This window comes from Narcine bancroftii, chromosome 1 (genome assembly GCF_036971445.1).
Source record: "Narcine bancroftii isolate sNarBan1 chromosome 1, sNarBan1.hap1, whole genome shotgun sequence".
In the NCBI taxonomy this organism is placed as follows: Eukaryota; Metazoa; Chordata; class Chondrichthyes; order Torpediniformes; family Narcinidae; genus Narcine; species Narcine bancroftii.
Window position 1 is genome coordinate 290373428 of NC_091469.1, and position 19898 is coordinate 290393325.

Sequence of the window (19898 nt, forward strand, 5' to 3'; positions counted from 1 at the left end):
TCCAGCCTCCAACCAGTGCAAACAATTCCTCCCAATGCACTCAATCAAAACGTGTCAAGTGATTAGGAATCTGTGTTTTTAATTTCCACCCAAATATTTAGGTGGATGCTCATCACATATCCAGTTATTTTCTATGCATTCCAAGGATGGATTTGTTTTTTCGCAGCAGCAGATGTTTCAAAGATTGTTTATTACACAATAACATTTAATGTATTCAAGGAGCTTTTCACTGGATCCTGTTGGAGGGATGATTATTTTGCCCTTGGAGAAGACCCTGGGGAACAAGGAGGTGAGTTGCTCCCTCAGGATAGCCACCCTTTGTGGCTGCAGTGTTTTGCAAGGATTTTGAATTTAAAAATAGGTTCTGCTACAACTGTACAGGCTGCATTACACAAAAGTGTAGAACTTCAGCAGGTCACAAAGGGATACAACCAGCATTCCAGGCCTGAGCCCTTTGTTAAGGTATGGTGCTGCATAGCTGCTGAGGTATATATCCTTCCAAACTACAGGAAGGGTATCAGTAAGACCAAAAGGGTGCAGAGAAGATTGACTAGAATGTTGACCTGGGTCTTTAGGACTTGAATTACAGGGAAAGGTTAAACAGGTTAGGACTTTATTTCTCAGAGTGTAGAAGAATGAAGAGAGATTTGATAGAAGTTTACAAAATTATGAGGGGTATGGACAGAGGAAATGTGAGTAGGTTCTTTCCACTTCAATTTGGAGAGATAAATATGAGAGCACATGGCTTTAGGGTGAAAGGGGAAAGATTTAGGGGAACTTCTTCACTCAGAGTGGTGGGAGTTTGGAATGAGCTGCCATCTGATGTGGTAAATGCGGGCTCCCTCTTTAAGTTTAAGGATACATTCGATAGGTACATGGATGGAAGAGATCTGGAGGGTTATAGAATGGGTGCAGGTCAATGAGACTAGAGGAATGATGTTTCGGCACAGATTGGAAGGGCTGAATGGCCTGTTTTCTATGGTGGGAACCCCCCCCACCAACCCGATGGAGGTGCATAGAAATGCACAGCACACTGGGAGATTTAGCCTCGGGTAACAGCACCCTAATTTCAGTAACTTCCAACAAGTAGGAAATGAACATCAATGCCCCAGGGATCAGGGAGTGCGGAAATCTAACACATTCAGACACAGGGGGATAGAAATGCTGGAATCTAGTGCCACAAAACAAAATGCTGCAAGAACTCAAAGGGTTGGGATGGGGGGAAAATGGGAAGGAATCATGGTCCTGACACGAAAATTCAACAATTCCACAGACCTCATTTTTTCCCCTTCTTTTGTACCAATTAAAAAAAATAGGTTAGAATGCAGCACTGTAAGGTGCTTCTACATTCTCCCCATGTCATGTGGACTTCCACTGGGTGCTCTAGTTTCCTCTCACACTCCGAAATGTTGTATATTAATTGGTGTATTTAGCCAGCACGAGCTCATGGCCAGAAGGGCCTGTTACCATACTGTATGACCAGATTTAAATTTAAAATAAAAAAAACATTTAAATTTAGAGTATTTATGGAAATGTAATTTAGAACAATTTTACACAGTACTGCTGCCGCAAAATAATGAATTCTGTGACATGTGGTCATGAGAATAAATTCTGATCCTGAGTTACTTTTCTTCCCACCGATGCCACTCGACCTGTTGGGTTCCTCCAGCTTTTTGATCTGGTAATCAATGACGACAGACACTGAGCCATTGGAAAAGGAACTCGAAGGAAGATAAGATTCGGAAAAGTCATTCGAATTTTCTCTGATCCGTAGTGAGGTGGAAAAAAGAATTTAAAGCAACTTTCAAAAGGGGATCATCATTAAAAAGAAGAAATTCAAGGCAACATGGAGCAAGGGGGAATGTAATTATTGAACTCAGCGGGTCACGTGGAGTTCTTTATATAGCAGAGGTACATAACTATCATTTCGAAATGTTGGTTATATATCACACATAAAGAACGCTGCGTGACCTGCTGAGTTTCTCCAGTATGTTTGTATATTAACTACATTCACCATGTGCAGATTTTCTTGCTTTTGACAGCTCTTTTCAAAGAGCTAGCTGAGCAACAATGAGATGAATGGCCTCCTATTCTGGAAGATTTAATTTAATGCAAAAGCACTGAGATGCTGGAGGAACTCAGCAGGTCTTGCAGCATCCACGGGAGATAAAGGTAATATAACCATCATTCTGGGCCTGAGCCCTTCCTCAAACCTTGAAGGGCTCAGGCCTGAAACATTGGTGATCTATCTCCACCCCCTATGGACACTGGGAGACCTGCTGAGTTCCTCCAGCATCTCTGTGTGCTTTTACTACAATCACTGTGTCTGCAGACCTTCGGGTTTCAATTAATTTAATGTAGTAACTTTTAAAATATTTTGCACAGCCAAACAAAAAAAAATTGTTTCACAGATATAAACTTTGCCCAATGGACTTCACAACACTGGATAAATATATGCAACATTTCATAAGCCAAAGCAGCCAAAGCAAAGACCAGCCATTATCACAGTTAAGCACCACAGGACTGCATCACTATTGAACCCCACAATGAACCGATGCAATTTAGATCTGGCCGTGGTGGTTATTTCAAAATGTCACATGCTTATTCCACTCAACTCATCACAGTTTGTGGATAAATTCTGCAGTTGGTGCTAGCCCTCAGCGTGCATCACATTCAGGTGGGCATTCAGTTATCTGCCAATCTCGGGTAACTGGTGGTATGACTGACTGTGAGGTGCCTCTAGCCTCCAGCTTATCCAAAGCTCTTCTGCCAACATCGCGCCATTCACCCAGTATATTGTGCTATCAAATCTAACATCGGTTTATGGAGCCCTTCACCTATTTCACTAATGTTCCATAATTCTGCTTTTCAGTCATGGAGAATACATTAACATATTAAGTTTTAAATTTAGACATATGGCACAGTAACAAGCCCTTTCGGTCCACGAGTTACACCCAATTAACCTACAACTGCTGTATATTTTGAAGGGTGGGAGGAAACTGGAGCACCTGGAGAAAGCCCATACACTGATGCAGAGAATGTACAAACTCCTTACAGACAGTGCCAGATTTGAACCTGGGTCGCTGGCGCTGTAATAAGGTTGCGCTGACCGCTGTGTTAACTGTCAACAGCGGGCCATTTGGCCCATCGAGCCTGCTCCACCATCCAATATGATCATGGTTGATCATATGATCTCAGTCACCTATTCCTGCTTTCTCTCCACACCCCTTGATCCCATTAGCCATAAGGGCCACATCCCAACTCCCCTTATGAATACATCTAATGAATCAGCCTCAACAACTTTTGTGGCAGGGAGTTACACAAGTTCACAACTCTCTGAGTGAAGAGGCTTCTCCTCATCTCAGTCCTAAATGACTATCCCCTTCTCCATAGGTAGTGATCCCTTGTTCTGGACTTCCCCAACATTCAAAACATTCTTCCTGCATCTAACCTGCCTGGCACTGCCAGACCTGCAGAGAGTTTCGAGCATTTTTTGCTTCAAGTTTGATGTTACAATCTACACTAGATATTAACTAAAAGACAAAAGGCTCTAACCTTCCAGAACAGTGGTGGAGGAAGGTACAACAGGATTGATACGTGGAACAGAGGAAAATGGAGGGGTATGAAATAGGGAAGTTCTAGGCAGTTGATGGGATAGGTTATCATGTCAGCACAACACTGTGGGCCAAAGGGCCTGTACTGTACTGTTGATTTCTATGTTCTAGAGGTCAATTAAAATCTTCACTCTCCCTTCCACCACTCCATAGAATGACAAAACATTACAGCGTAGAAAACAGGCCTTTCTAGTCTATGCTGAACTAATATTCTACTTAGTGCCACTGACCTGCATCCAGTCCATAGCCCTCCACACCTCTCCCATTTGTGCACCTGTCAAAATTGAGTACTCAATTAAAACTGTTCTGTACCTCTAGTTTAATGAAAGGGAGATCATAAACTCATCACTAAACAACCTCCTCGTCTGGATCCACCTCTCAATAAGCCAACTTCTGCCTTCACCCACACCCCCACCCCCCCCCCACCCCCAGCCTTTAAAATGGTCATCTCCCTTTCCATTCTCGATCCTCAGGGTCTCTGCAAAGATGCATAATTAAAATTTCAAGCCTGAGCCCTTCATCAAGGTATGAGCAAAATGTCGGCAGGTGCCCAAACAAAATGGTGGGGGTTGAGAGGAGCACAGTCCCACAAGCAGAAGGTAATAGGTGAATAAGGGAGGGAGGGCACAACAGCGAACAGGGGGAGGGGAGACGGCTCCATGAATGGAGAGGGAAAGGGGTGGAGAGCTGGAGGGAAAGGGGTGGAGAGCTGGAGGAAAGAAGACTGAAGGATGGGGAAGGAAGGGAGAGAGGACAGGGAGTGGGCTAGAGAAACCAGAGAGGTCGGTCTTAATGCCATTCGGTTGTAGAGTGTCGAGATGGAAAATCAGGTGTTGTTCCTTCCACCTATCACCTCCCACCCATGGAACGATTATCCTCCCTCTGCACTTCCCTCTCCCACCATTTCATTTGGATGCAAGCCAACATTTTCCTCATACCCTGATGGGATCAATTCAAGCCCAAAACATTGGTTATGCATCTTTATCTTTGCTCTGTTGACCTGCTGAGTTTCTCTAGCTTTGTGTTTTTACAAGTTCCTTCAGAGGTTTACTTTTTACTCCAAATTCCAGCATCTGCAGTCTCTTGTGTCTCCAATGAGCTACCAATTTTCCAGGGTTTTGGGGCTGTGTTTTTATTGTGCTTGGTGTGAAGTGCAACCAGATAACCTGAATGACCCAATAAAAACACAGAAATGCTGGAGGAACTCAACCGGTCTCACAGCGTCCATAGGGGGTAAAGATATATGACTGGCGTTTCAGGACTGAGCCCTTCCTCAAAGTACAAGTTTTAAAGAAAATGTAGGTGTCTGTATTAAAAGGTTGGGAAAAGGGAAGAGTGGGAGGGGGAGAAGTCCATGAGACAGAGGGAAAAGGGAAGAGAAAGGAAATGAGAAATAGGGAAAGATGAGTTAGGGAGGTCTAATGGAAACCAGAAAAGTTGATGTTAATGCCTTTGGTTTAGACAGTGCCCAGATGGAATATGAGGTGTTTTTCCAATTTGCAGGCAGTTTCATGAGTGCATGAGATCATGGACAGACATGTCAGGAAGTGAATGGGACAGAGAAGTGAAATGGGTGGCCATTGGGAGATCCACACTATTGAGGTGGACAGAGCCGAGGTGTTCAGCAAAACAATCTCCCGGTCTCCCTGACATAGAGGAGACCACAACGGAAGCACAAGATGCATCAGATGGCCCCTGCAGATTCACAAGTGAAGTGAAATGGTTCTCTTTGGGGCATCTCTCCTGTCCTCTTACCATATCAAATTCACATCTTTTGTCTGTTGGTCCTTACACCTCTCCCTCCCATTCTTCCCTTTTCACACAGGTACCTGATGTGGAACCTAGAGAAGTCGCTTAAGGGAAAATGTATCATTTTGAACCATATCAGCAGAAAGTTTGTTTACCTTTTAAAATCCACAGAGCGTCCAAATCAAGCACCTCCTGCATTCAGGAGAATCCTCATTGTGGGGTTTAAAACAGTTATAAGCTCGGGTATCAGACAGTCCCCTTGGGTCAGCAAGCGAGCAGGGTTAGCATGCGCATTGGCACAGGAGGTGTAGCAATTCTACCGCTGGAATGGTCATCTCAGAGAAGCTCAGAGCCAGCAAGCTCGGCCCCCAGAGAACCTTCCTCTGAAGCAGCATTCACACTGCCGGGACATTATCCGCCAAGCTTCTAGCGCCTTTGCACCCTATCCCACTTCGCACAAGCAACTAAATAAATAACAAGTGCTGGTCTTTTAAAAATACTCACCATGTTTGTTACCTGTTTACAACAAGAAATAGTTTGTTAAAACGTTTTTGCATCGCAAAACAAAAAAAAAATCAAAATTACATAGGTTAAAATAAACTTAACACCGATCAATGCAAAATGGCAAAACTGTTCTGGATTTCCCCCACCCTTTTACAGGCAGTTTTTCTGACATCAGTTGTAGCTTCTCTTTATTTGCGAATGACCCTCATACAAATTCATGGGCTACGTTGTCCAGCATCAGGCTTGGCTCCTGTTGTAAATGTCCCAATTAAATTAAATCTCCACATCTAGAGAACAAAATAACAGCCACATTGCTCTCCCAGGTGTTAATAGCCTTGTCCAGCTGCTTGACTGGCCCACGGAGTCGTAGATTGCACCTGGCTCTGAAACTTCATAGCTGGTGTCCCCCTCCTCAAATCATACTGATCATTGCCATCCATGCATTCTACAATGGTCCCCCATATTAATAGTTCAGGAAAAAGAGAGAGCACAAAAGAAAGAAAAATAACTGCTAGGAACAGGCCAATGGGATGGCTTTATCAAGCATGTTGTTCGTTTGATTGAAGACCATTTTGCTACACTATCACAGGATCACTTCATGGCAGCGTTTTTTTGACCCATTGCTTCTTTGAATTACTTTAGTCACTGCATTCTTTCCACAGAGCCCAGCAATTTTCTGCTTTCCCATCAAATCTGCTTTCACAATTCATTCCCCATTCAGTGTGTTCCAGAGTGCAATAGTTTGATGCATTAAACAAAAATTCCCCCTCTCTCCCCTGCGGTTCAGTTGCTAATTATCCTAAACCCACGTCCTCTGGTTCCAGAGCCCTCTTGCCACTAGAAACAACTTCTTACTGCTCTGAGCATGCCTTTTTTGCTTCGTCAGGCAATTAAATTGTACTGTACAAGAAACAAGTAGCATGAATGGGCATTTTACAATCTCAAGGTGAAAAGGCACCTTTCATCTCATTTCCACGACAGCAGGTTTTTACTGTAAAAGAAAGCACCTTTCTGCAACTCTAGTGATTACCTAATGTGGACAGCAGACCTCGATGAGAGACCACAGATCACATTTAAACCATTCATTCACCTCTTCAAGTCCATCTGTAATGTTTTGATATTCCACCTCTGCTTAGAGGAGTGGTTTTCAAACTGCCCCCCTAAATTCACATTCTACCTCAAGAAATCCCTATGCCATCGGTGCTCTGTGATTAGTAAGGGATTGTTTAGAGTGGTATGTGAGTGGGAATAAAAAGTTTGAAAACCACTGTTTTAATCATACTTAATTGACTCGTTATGTGCACAGTTTCATAGCTCTAAAGGAAATGGGCCAATGGCAATTTTTCTCACGCAAAATATTTCAGTAACAATTGGGTCTAGAGCAGTGATTTCTCAACCTTCCCTTCCCACTCACATCCCACCTTAAGCAATCCCTTTGATCATAGAGCACTTATGGCATTAGGATTGCTTAAGGTAGAATGTGAGTTTAGGGGGACAGTTTGAAAACCACTAGCTTAGACTGACTTTCTGCTAATAGGATCATGAAGCCCATTCGTCTTTTGTTGGAAGATGTCAGAGCAAACTTGTTCCTACTGCAAAATTTACCCCCAATTCCCTTCTTTTCACACGGAGAGTCATTGAACATAAAAGAAAACCCTTCATATCCTTCCATTTGCTACTTTTGTTAAATCTTTTCCCTCGTGTTACCAAGCTTTCTGCCACTAGGAATAGTTTCTCCTTATCAGCTCCAATCCTCCTTGCAACTCAAGTCTCTGAGCCCATTCCAATGTATCCTTGGTGTAAATAGTTTATTTCCCTGTGCTGCATCAGTAAGGCAACTTAAAAACAGAAATTAACCGAGACATCTCTTCTTCATTTTCTCTCCATGACAGATTTGGCCATAGAACATTACAGGCCCTTTGGCCCTCAATGTTGTGCCAACCTAAATATACTCCTTTAAAAATACTAAACCCTTCCTACCCCGTAATCCTCTCATTTTCTTCCATCAATATGCCTGTCTAAGAGTCTCTTAAGTGCCTCTGATGTTCCAGCCTCCACCACCATCCCAGGCACCACAACTGTCGGTGGAAAAAAATCACCCGATGTCTCCTCTAAACTTTCCTCCCTTCACTTTGTTGTACATATGTCCTCTGGTGTTTGCTACTCTTGCTGACTGTCCATCCTATCTACGCCTCTCATGTAGACCTTTATCAAGTCTCCTCTCATCCTTCTTTGCTCCAAAAAGAAAAGTCGCAGCTCTGCTAACTTGCCTCATAAGACTTATTATCCAAACCAGGCAACATCCCGGTCAATCTTCTCTGTCCCCTCTCCATAGCTTCCACATCCTTCCTATAACGAGGTGACCAGAACTGAACACAATACTCCAAGTGTGGTCTCACCAGAGATTTGTAGAGTTGTAACATGACCTCTCGACTCTTGAACTCGATCCCCCTATGTTAATGAAGCCCAACATCCCATAGGCCTTCTTAACTACCCTTTAACCTGCGTGGCGACCTTGAGGGATATATGGATTTGGACCATGTACAAATTCTTTAAAGTTTTAAAAGCTTGCAACGTGAACAGGAATGTCTCCAAAATAGTTAAGAGGATTAGTAACAAATCTTTAGACAAGCACAACTTTTTGTTTATTGATTAAAAAAGATTTTGGGACACGTGAGAAGTAATAAAATCCAGGACAGTTGAAAATTAACTCGACACAGAAAAAGTTTTAAAAACCAAATTCTTGAATTCACTAGTCCAATATTCAATTGAACACAACATTTTAGAAGCAGGAGAGCCTTTCAGTTATAAAGTGTTGAACATGTAAATCTTAAGCTGTAAACATTCTTACACAATACTGTTCCTTGTACACGCTCACTTGCATCATAAATAACTAAACTCAATGGCATAAATGATTTTTCACCTCTCTGCCACTAGTCCTGTCTGATAACTTGCTTTTCATTAGAGGGAAAGCGGTTAGTAAAACAAAAAAGCTCAGAGTCAGCCAGGCATCAGCCAATACCGATGGAAAAGCATGCATACGTAACTACCCAAGTCCTAACAAGCATCAATTAATTCTGTTCATTGTGCAGTGAAAAGCTTCTCGGCCCTCAAACAAAAGGAGTTTTCCTCTTGCATACCAATTATTAGACACCCATTTTAAAAAATAATGCAGCCACAAAAGTTTTGGCATCATTTTTTCTGCAGGCAGGGATCAGGTGAGATCTGATATTTTAAAAAAAGCCAACCTAAAACACAAGCAGGCAAGAAACTCGCACACAAGCGATGCTTGAAAGCTTGTCCAAGGGATGGAATTTTTCTGGCTTCTCGATCAGTATTAAAAATCACGGAACTCAAGTTTTAGCCATGGCTCCAGCAGGCGAGGGAGTCTCGGACCAGAGGGCACAGCCCCGGAATAAAAGGACGGCGCCATAGGGCAGAGATGAGGGGAAGATCTAGGTGGTCAATCTGTGGAATTTGTTGCTGCAGACGCTTGTGGAGGCCAAGTCATTGAGTGAATTTAAAGTGGAGGTTGATAGGTTCTTGATCAGTGAGCGTGTCGAAGGTTATAAGGAGAAGACAGAGGAATGGAGCTGAGAGGGAAAAATGCATGAGCCATAATTTGAATGGCAGAGCAGATGCAATGGGCTGAATTGTCTAACTCTGCAACTACATCTTACGGTTTAGCTTGTGTACCTACTGAAGATATCAAAATTAAGAGAATTTAAAGAACTGACAGTTTTTTGGACTGGGTGGAGTGTGGAGAGAGCTGGTAAAAGTTTGCCTATTGGGTTCTCCTTAACACTCAACCCAGCTGGGCTATGGCTTTGGCATCTCACTCATCCAGAGGGAGAACTAGTGAACACGTGGTCATCCTGGCAACTAGGTTACAGTTAAGTTTTTCAACCAAACATCACAAAATTTGCTTGTGCCAGGATTAACACGTGGCAAATTTATAATGATTTCCTGCACATTTTTCTTTTAATTTTTAAACAAAATATTTTGTGTTGCTTTATTTTGGAACTACACTACTGCCATTACACATTATTTAGTACTTGTCAAGTTCAATTCCAGAAAATACTGTCTTAACAATAAGTCATTCCAAACAAAGACCACAGGACAGAAGCAGAAATAGGCTATCCAGCCCATCGAGTCTGCTCCGCCATTTAAACATGAGCTGATCCATTTCCCCACTCAGCCCCACTGTCCGGCCTTTTCCCCAGAACCTGTGATGCCCTGGCTAATCAAGAACCTATCAATCTCTGCCTTAAATACACCCAATGGCCTGGCCTCCACAACCACCTGTGGCAACAAATTCACTACCCTCTCTAGCTAAAGAGATTCCTCCACATTTCTGTTCTAAACAGACACCCTTCAACCCTGAAGTTGTGCCCAATTGACCTCGACCCTCAGATGTTAATTTTCAACTTTAACCTTTACATAGTTTGTGAAGTCTGACTTGCTGGAAGCATGTCTTTCATGCTCAATTACTTCAAGTACAGTAGTATTGTAGTGCAGTTAACAGAAGCTCATTTTGTTTCCCAACACTTCAATGTTCTCTCTTTCTCGTTATCTGATATCTCTTACTACAACAATATCTTTTAAATTAATAATAGTTGTAAAAGAAGAAGGGCTTAGGCATCTTATTCCTGAAGCACTAAGGTCAGAGAGTGGTTCATAAATGAGAGGCATGGATAAAGTTATGCTCATGGTCTTTTCCCCAGGGTAGAAAATTCTAGAACTAGAGGCTTTAAGGTGAGTAAAACGGTTGAAGAGGGATGAGGAGCAAATTTTGCACTCAGAGGGTGGTCCATATCTGGATGAGGCTGTCAGAGGAAACTGTAGAAGCTGGTTTAAAGGCTTTTGGACAGATATTTAGCTACTGAGGATTTAGATGGATATGATGACTAAGATGGAGGAGCCTGTACCGGCCACGAGAGTTTACAGAATCCAGGAAACAGGGGGCTGATCCAGGGCACCAAAAACAGGAAGAACACCTCTCCCGCCCCGTTGAGGAGAAGCAGAGGAGACAACCCTACATGACGGTGACCACAGCAGAAGACCAGCGAGGGGCTCAGCGGATGAGGGACCCATATGGGCTGAGGGCAACTTGCGGTCGGGAGAACCAGCACAGGCTGCTGATGGGAACCAGGTATCAGAGCTGGGATTTGAGAGGGCGCTGGAGGCAAGAAGGGCTCCCAAAGGGCCTGGGTGCTGAAGACTTCCCAATCGTGTCGGAGATCTGGGCCTGGAGCTCAGGTTGCCGATAGATCAAACAGGAGTCTGTGAGGCTGCGGGAATGCTGGAGGAGAATCCATGGACACTCAGCCACTCTGAAGGGACTCTCTTTTGCTTCTCTTTCTCTTGTACTGTAAGAGCCTCCTGGCAACACTAATGGTGACTCTTTGTCTGCCTTAAGGCAAGAAGATGGCAATTTTTGTGTAATATTACATGTTCTGTACTATTACATGAGAATGAAGGAATCTTCAATATGGACCAAATGCAAGCATATAGGACCATCTCAGAATGCCAACCGGGTCAGAGTGGGCAAGCAGGGCCAATAGGGCCTGTCCTGTGCTGTGTACTCCAGGGAATGGCCACAGTACGGTAACCACAGCCAGGCCACATTTAGGAAGACTCAACGCTGTTCAAAATCTTGGCTTATTCAGATATCAGTTTTTTTTAAATTAAATAAAATATCAACTGGAATGTAACTGAAGGGACGAAATTACATTTTCAAACAGTGTGAAACATGAAAGTCTGCAGAAGCTGTGAGAGTAGTAAAAACACACAGAGATACTGGAGGAACTCAGCAGGTCTCGCAGCGTCCATGGGAGGTAAGGATATATAACCGAGCTTTCGGACCTGAGCCCTTCAATAAAACGGCTGGGGGAGGAGGGAAGACATGCCAGGGGAAGGAGCACAGACCAGCAAGCAAAAGTCCATAATTGGTCATGGATCAAAGGGGTGGAGAGGAATTAAATTGGGAGCAGGGGTGGCTCTGTGAATGTAGAGCTGGAGGATTGAAGATAGAGGGGGAGGGAGAGAGAGCATGTGCGCATGCTAGAGGACAGGAGGAGGAAGGGGAGAGATGAGGAGGATGTTTGGGGGGGGAAGTAACCGGAGAAGTCAATGTGATGCCATCTAGTTGGAGGGCATCCAGATTGAATACCAAGGTGTTCCTCCAATTTGCAAGTGGTCTCAGTCTACAGTGCATGAGACCATGAACAGACATGTCAGAGTGGGAATGGGGCAGGGAATTGAAACGGGTTGCAACAGGTTTATCTCCTATGTATGTTGTGTGACCTGCTGAGTTTCTACAGATCTTTTGTAAATTTTCAAACATGTCTCTGAGGAGGAGGAAGTGTGAGATGATGAAATTTGTGTTGAATAGGGGATTAGGAGGCTGTCCGTTGTAGAATAGACTTGGAGTCACCGTGCCTAGCTCACTTAGTCTGCCAGATGTCCTCAGTCCTTGCAAAAATGGTCTGTTAGGTGGGGAAGGGATGAAATTTCTCACACCACTAGAGGGTGATACACAACAGGCATGAGCGACAAAGATCAAGCCAGTTTCCCTAAAGCACCGTGATATAGATAAGAGGTTTGATGGAAGAATTTGAGTGAATGAGTGGGTGGACTGAGTGTAAGTGGGTCGGTAGCTAGGTAGAATGGAAAGGAGGGGTTGGGTGGTTCGGGCAAATCTGTGCTGGAGAGTTCAACACACTAATATGCTGGAGCACATAGGAAGGAAAAGTTAACCAACATTTTGCAAGGACTCAAGCCCTTAACATTGGTTGCCCTTTACTTCCTGCGAATGCTGCATGACCTGCTGAGTTTCTCCAGCACGTTGGAATATTACACTCAACTGCAGCGTCTGCAGATTTTCTTGTTTAACCCTGTGTTGGCAAGAGTGGGTTTGCCTGTGTGAAAGAGAGAGTATACACCAGTGTGTCAGTCTGAGAGGCTGTTAATACAAGCAAGTGACTCTATGCACATCAGTGTGAGAAAAGTAAAACCACAGAAATGCTAGGGGAACTCAGCTGCTCTCAAAGCGCCCATAGGAGGTAAAGATATATAACTGACCTTCGGCCCTGAGCCCTTCTTCAAGGCATTTACAATCACAGTGCCTGAAGACATTCATGTTTCATTGTAAGAGCACAAGAGTATCACAGTGTTGAAACAGACCCTTCGGCCCAACTTGCCCATACTGGCCTAGGTGCCCACATGAGCTAATCCCATTTGGCTCATCTCCCTCTGAACTTTTTTCTATTCACATACTTATCAAAAAGTCTGTTAAACGTAGCAAATGCCCCCTCCTCTACCTCTCCCCTGGCACCTCGTTCCAGAGCCACCACCCTCTGTTTAAAGAAGACACCCCTCAGGTCCATTTTAAATCTATCCACTCTCACTTTAAATCTCTGTCCTCTAATTTTAGACACCCCCGCCCCACCCTGGGGGGAAAAAAAAGACCTTATCTCTATCCCTCATGATTTTATACGGTGGCACGTTTAGCGTAGCAATTAGCACGATGCTCCTACGAAGCAGCAACCTGGGTCAGAAGCCGGTACTGTCTGTATGGAGTTTGTACATTCTCCCAGTGTCAGTGTGGGTTTTCCCCGAGGGTTCCGGTTTCCTCCCACCATTCAAAATGCACGGGTGAATTAGGTGTAATTGGATGGCATGGGTTTAAATCAAATTTAAAACATTTAAACTTTTAAAAATGTCACCCCCTCAGTTTCCTGCACTCCAAGGAAAAAGCCCCAACCTTTCCAATGTGCTGTCTGCATGGCGCCCCACAAATGTGCATGGACTATACCAGTCTATGCAGCTTGAATGGGTACGTGCGAGTGCGTTACTGGGACCGTGTGCATGTGCCAACTTTGCGTGTGTCTGCGCGCATGCACACCAAGAACCACCGGGGGGGAGCAGGCTAATGAGTGGGTGCTGTTATGGGACCTTGGTCTGCCTGCAGCTGCCAATTATTGCTGCCAGCATGCTCTCCCTACCCTCGAAATGCAGGTACCTCACACATGAACGAAGCATGTCAGCGTCAGGCCAACTTGTTATTCATACCATGCACTAGAGCACCACTGGTCAGAAATGAAGAGAATGCTGTTTTCCCTATTGCCTTTTATTTAACCCTTTGAGGATCATGTACAGTTACAGAGAAAAATAAAGGGTTTTGTTTGTTTCCTATGGCTTGTAATTCAATCTATTCTTTGATCTCGAAGCCATGTGAGGCCTGGGAGAAGTCCCCAAAGATACGGAGACCACAGTGCGGACTAGCGAGGGGTTCAGTGGCCAAAGGACCCACACCAGGCCGCAGGCTGCTGGAGATGAGGAAACTGGGGGGGGTCAGGACCCAATGGCGAGCAGGGCTCCCGAAGGGGCTTTGGGCGCCGACAGCATCTCCATCCCTATTGGGGGTTGGGAACCGTGGGGCCGAGGAAGGAGACTCAGACAATTGGAGCTCGGGTTCACCACTGGATCTGACAGGAGGCCGTGCGGCTACGGAGGTTTGGTGGGGGGGAGGGGAATGCAGAAGGCAACGGTATCCAAGGACATTCTGTGTCTCTGGAGGGAGTTTTTTTTTGGTTCTCTTTCTCATCTGGATAGCAGCGCTGGGCCAGTGGCACCTCTTAGTGTGGCTCTCCAGAAAAGCAAATTCTGTGTTCCTAAACGTACAAGGCATTAAAGCAATCTTCAAAGCTATTTTTTTTAAAAAACAGGTATTTGGATCAGATCTGCCTCAGGGTCATTTTACTACCTGAACGTTATCTCAGCTCTCACAATAATGTGAATATCAAAGTTTATCTATAAACTGCGCATCTGGGGTTTGAGTATATGCCAGAGTTTCAAAGAGGTACTTACATATTTTAAGACCCAGGGCTAATCATTGGTTTGTCAAAAGTTTGTTGTAAATTTTAATATTTAACATAGCACCAGATTTCTGCAAATTATTGTTGCAAATTGTGCACATGCAGTGGAAGGGGGAGGGGGGTTTGAGATTCATGCAAATTAAGTATCTCTCAATCTCCAACCAAAGCAACCACTGCAAATGGTGGGCTGCGTTGCTTTGACCTGTTCTGAGATGAGCGTGCAGCCCTGGGGGGGGGTTAAACCAAAACAGCACCACGGACAGTCACATGCAAGGGGGGGGGGGGAAGAAAGCTCAAAGTGTCAGCAGAGGAGCGGGCAACCACCGTGAAGAGAGAGTTAGAAAGCTGGAAGTGAAGCAAGAGCAAGCCCAGAGCAGGGAAGCGCATACCTTCAGCTTGGAATGAATCTCACGGGATTTCCTTCGGGCAAGAACCTGAATGTGACTAGACACCTGCAAGGGTAGGGGAGGGGGAAGAAAACAAAGAGAAAAAAAAAAGCCTGTAACCATGGAAACAAAAGCCCCTATGCAAAGAAGCGAGCCGGACGTACCTTGATGGCGGCTTGTATTTCCCGAACTTTCTTTCTTGCTAACACCTGAATATGACTAGACACCTACAATGTGTACCCCATGAAACAAGAAACAAAAAAAAAGGCAAATTAAAGGTGAAACATGTCTTCTGCCTTCAGTCGATCGTTGTTGCTTTGTTTATGGAAAAAACATCAGACACCTTTTCGAGCTTAGCGCTTGGGAGGAATTTGCATTCCCAGCAGGCATCAGGCAACTATGCATCGGCGCAACGTGGGGTGTCATCACTGCAGAAACCTCCACACAGCCTGCTGCATGTGTGGTCCTGGGGGGAGGAGGAGGAGGGTGGGGAGAAGGTCCATTTCTACTCTCGCCAAGTGGCTGGTGGACTTTGGAAGGCCAACTCGGCTTCCTCCAATCCCACTGCCATCAGTTAATTGGATTGGAACACAAGCCACCCAAGCAAGAAGGAAAAAACACGGGGACCATGCACAGAGAAGCAAACACAGATGTCGGAAGAGTCGACTTCAATTAGATAAACCAATTCAAAATGAATAAAATACTGGCAGCTGCGCTGCAGATTTAATTTACCCAAAGTAAATAATAGGAAAAAAAACATGCAAGTGCTAAGAACAAGGCCCCATTTGACCTGTGTGTCGAGAACTGAATTAGGAAGCAGCTCTCAATCCAATTAAATGATGCAATGCAAATTGGTAAATTGATAAAAATAAGGTCTTCAATCTTCGTGTTTGGCCTTGGGATTTGCAGCAATCATGGCTAATCTCCAGGAGGTCATTCAGCATCCTGGACATCTTGGCAGATGTAAAGAGTTTACACCTTAGGGAAAGGTGTGGGTGGGCAAGTGTGATGATTGAAATAGATCGACACTTTGTACTAATTAAATATTCGATGAAGGGTCACAATTTTAAATGGTGCAAGGCCACCGATAAATCAGGAGCTGGAGTTTTATTCTTCCAGGGACTGTAGACTTCTGGAATGCATCCAAGGACAAGCCACAACCTGCTGGAGGAACCCCAGCATCAACAGGAGACAAAGAGTGGTCAAGGTTTCGGGTCAGAACCTGAAGGGCTCTGCCCCAAAATGTTGACCACTCTTATTCTCCCACAGATACTACTCGACCCACTGAGTTTCTCCAGCAGACTGTGTTTTGCTCCACATTCCAGTCTATGCACTCATCTAAGTAATGGGATTGGATTCAATTAATTCTTTCAAAATAGACATCACTTTGGAGAGGAAGAATTTAGAACCAGAGGATGATGACATTGAAGATACATGGGGGGGGGAGGGGCAAGGGGCAGAGGGAGGGCAAGGGGCGGAGAGGGGGCTTGGTGGGTGGGGGACGAGATCCGGGGGGGTGAAGGGGAGGCTTATTTACAACGAGAGAAGTGAATTGTGATTGTGGGAGCTGATCAATAGGGACACAGAGCATAGTGAATGCATCAGAGCTGTCACTGTGTTAATCATGTTACGATTCAATGTATTGGTCAATTTACTGATAATGTTTATACAAAAAGTGCGTGGGCTAATGATTGAAGCACGTTCACTCCCTGTCCATCTGGAAACCAGTCAACCTGCACAAAACATGCTCAGAGTACTGAGTAATTGTGAGACAGAGCCAAGGAGAGGCCATTCAACCCCTCAGGCCTGGTCTATAATTTCATTTCATCGTGGCTAAACCACATCCAAGCTCCACTTACCACCATTTGCCTTGGATCCCACAGGAAAAATTATCAATTTCATTAAGAATGTGTTAGATTCAAGTTAATTTGTGCTATACTCCAGAATTCGCAGATAGGAATCATTTGAAGAACCATCCAAAATAGGTAAGATGGGCAAAATGGCAACTTGCCCCCAACTGGGAATGATTAAAAAGTATGAAAACTGACCATCTTTTGAGTTTAAATTTCAGTGCCCTGTTTGGGCAAGAAAAAACAAATTAAACAACTTGTGATAACAGAACCACCGAGTGCTTAGTCACGTGGTTAAACGTAGATCTATTTGAAAACATTTTCTGTGGACATTTTTGGAAAGGGTGGAGGAAGGGTGAGGGGTTGAAGGATGCAGCGGAGGAGGGGGGTGAGGGCAGAGGTGTAGTGAGGGCAAGGGCAGATGTGTAGTGAGGGCGAGGGGGCAGCGGCAGAGGGGGGGATGAGGGGGAGGGCCGGAAGGGTATAGATAGAGTAGCCCTTTCCTCCTGAGGTTGGCTGAGACAAGAACAAAAGGACATGGGTTAAGGATGAAATTTTTAAGGGGAACTTCTTCACACAGAGTGTGGAACGGGCTGCCAGTGGAGGTGGTCGATATAATTCCGAAGATTGGCTAGGTACGTGGATGCGAGGGGTAAGGAATGTAATGATTTGGGTGCAAATCAGTGGGACTGGGAGGAATAAGTAGTTTGGCATGGACCTGATAGGGCGAAGGCCCCTTTTCTGTAATGTTCTGTGGCTAAACATCATCTTCAGTTATCCCAGGGTCAATTTTGGTCTTCACCTTCCCCCAGGAATGGTCGGTCGGACAACAAAAGGCACAAACCTCACTGTACAGAGATGCTTCTGAAGCTGAAAATTGTGAACATGGTCGCATTTCAGGACCTTACTTCTATGAGATCTCCCACCCCAATGTAACAATGACCTGAGCTAAGATACCTCTTGACTTAACGTACAAGGACTTGGAGTATTAGGAGCAATTTTGGGCTACTCATTTAAGAAAGGATTTGCTAGCATTGAAGAGGGTTCTGCTTTTGTACACCTCTGTAAAGTCACCCTTCTGCTTCAGAAAAAAGAAAATCTCAGCCTATCCATCCTTCCCTGAACCGTTTGAATTCAGAGGGTTCAGAGAAGGTTCACAAGGATGATTCCAAGAGTGAAAGGGTTATCATATGAGGATATGTACTCATTGGAATTTAGGAGAATTAGCGGGGTTCTCATTGAAACATTGCGAATGTTGAGCAGTGTGGACAGAGTAGATGTAGAAAGGATGTTTCCCATGGTGGGAGAGTCGAGAACAAGAGGCCACAGCTTCAGGATTGAAGGGCATCTGCTTAGAACAGCAATGCAGAGGAATTTCTCCAGCCAGAGGGTGGTAAATCTCTAGAATCTGTTGGCCCGGGCAGTTGTGGAGGCCAGGTCATTGGGTGTATTTAAGGCAGAGATTGATAGGTTCTATTAGCCAGGGCATGGGGAGAAGGCTGGGCAGTGGGGCTGTGTGGGAAAATGGATCAGCTCAAGATTAAATGGTGGTGCAGACAATGGGCCAAATAGCTTATTTCTGTTCCTGTCTCTTATGGAAAAGATGAGTGACATATGGAGTATGGTGGTGCCATTCTGGGCACCAGCAACAGGAAGGATATCATTAAGCAGGAAGGTTTCAAGTGGTTGTTATTGAGACTGCAGAGCTCAAATTATGAGTGAGACTGAACAGGCTGGGAATTTCATTTCCAATGATGTAGAGGGGTAACCTTACAGATGTGTACAAAATCATGTGAGGTGTAGATAAGGTGAAAGGTCATCACTTTTTTTTCCCAGGGTTGGGAGTCAAAAACTAGAGGAGAAAGATTTAAAGGAGAACTGAGCGGCAACTATTTCCACACAGAGTGTTGGGGGTATGGAACAAGATGCCAGAGGAAGTGGTAGAGAGAGAACAGGGCAATAACAATGTTTAAAAGACAGTTGGACAGGTCCATGGATAGAAAAGCTTTAGACACAAATGGGCCAAATGCAGGCCAATGGGACTAGCTTCAGGTAGGCAGGTTAGCTGACATGGATGAATCACAGGACAGATTCTATGACCAAGGGGAGGGCATTTAACTCTTTAGGCCTATCCTGACGTTTAATGAGATCGTAGTGAACAAAACTTTAGATAGGCCATTCTCACCTGGGTCCCCAGGGGCGACAGCACATTTCAGTAAAAACCTTGTTTTCTTTTCACCTCAGGTAACAATTTTTTTTTAATGTAGTCAGTAGGAGAGAAATACAGGAGAAAACATCCAAACATGACCATTTCACAAGGAAGGGGGGCCCATAAACTTTGAGCAAAGTCTTAAGGGGGTCGTAGCTGAAAAAAGGTCGAGAATGAATGGTCTCAGGTTCAAAAATCAGCAAATTAATTTTAAATGCAATTTGAGGAAGAAAGTTCCAAATTTCTACCATGTGTCGGTACAGAAGTGCTTCACAAGAACGGTCTCCTTGTCCAAGTCCAGTCTCTACCTTTCCTTACCACTTCTGATGCTTCCAAAGGTGTGCTTATCCTTGTGAACCAGGTGTTTAAAGCACAAGTATATAACTCTAATATTAACATGGACTTTGGAATGGGGGCTGAAAATTCCTGAAGCTTACGGACTGACGAATGTCTAAGGGCAGTCAGAAATGTCCCTTTGGTTTTTGGAAATGTGACTGCAGTGATGACAGCAACGTGCAAATTTTATGTTGCAGATGAATGGCATACTTCAGCTGCTGTGCAAAAGTCCCAACCCACAGGAGCCCACGACAATGCCCTCCAACATGCACGTCCTCCCATCAATCTGTTTTACCTGTTTCCTGGTTCGTGTCTTCCCTGTTCTCAACTTGATGTACCTGGCTATCAACTCATTGCGACCTACAAAACAA

At 44.5% G+C, this 19898-nt stretch overlaps 1 protein-coding gene across 13 annotated transcripts in view; it reads right to left on the bottom strand.

The window, feature by feature from the left end:
- The window catches only part of LOC138745883 (transcriptional enhancer factor TEF-1), a 210723-nt gene that overhangs the window by 31148 nt on the left and 159677 nt on the right, over nucleotides 1-19898 (bottom strand). For 11 of the 13 annotated variants that reach the window (XM_069903349.1, XM_069903364.1, XM_069903368.1 and 8 more), the window contains 3 exons: nucleotides 19823-19887; nucleotides 15297-15359; nucleotides 15136-15198 (listed from right to left, as the gene is read on the bottom strand). In XM_069903349.1, the coding sequence (XP_069759450.1) occupies nucleotides 15136-15198; nucleotides 15297-15359; nucleotides 19823-19887 (191 nt within the window). The remainder of the gene's footprint in view (nucleotides 1-15135; nucleotides 15199-15296; nucleotides 15360-19822; nucleotides 19888-19898) is intronic. The other 2 variants (XM_069903450.1, XM_069903443.1) reach the window with 2 other exon arrangements.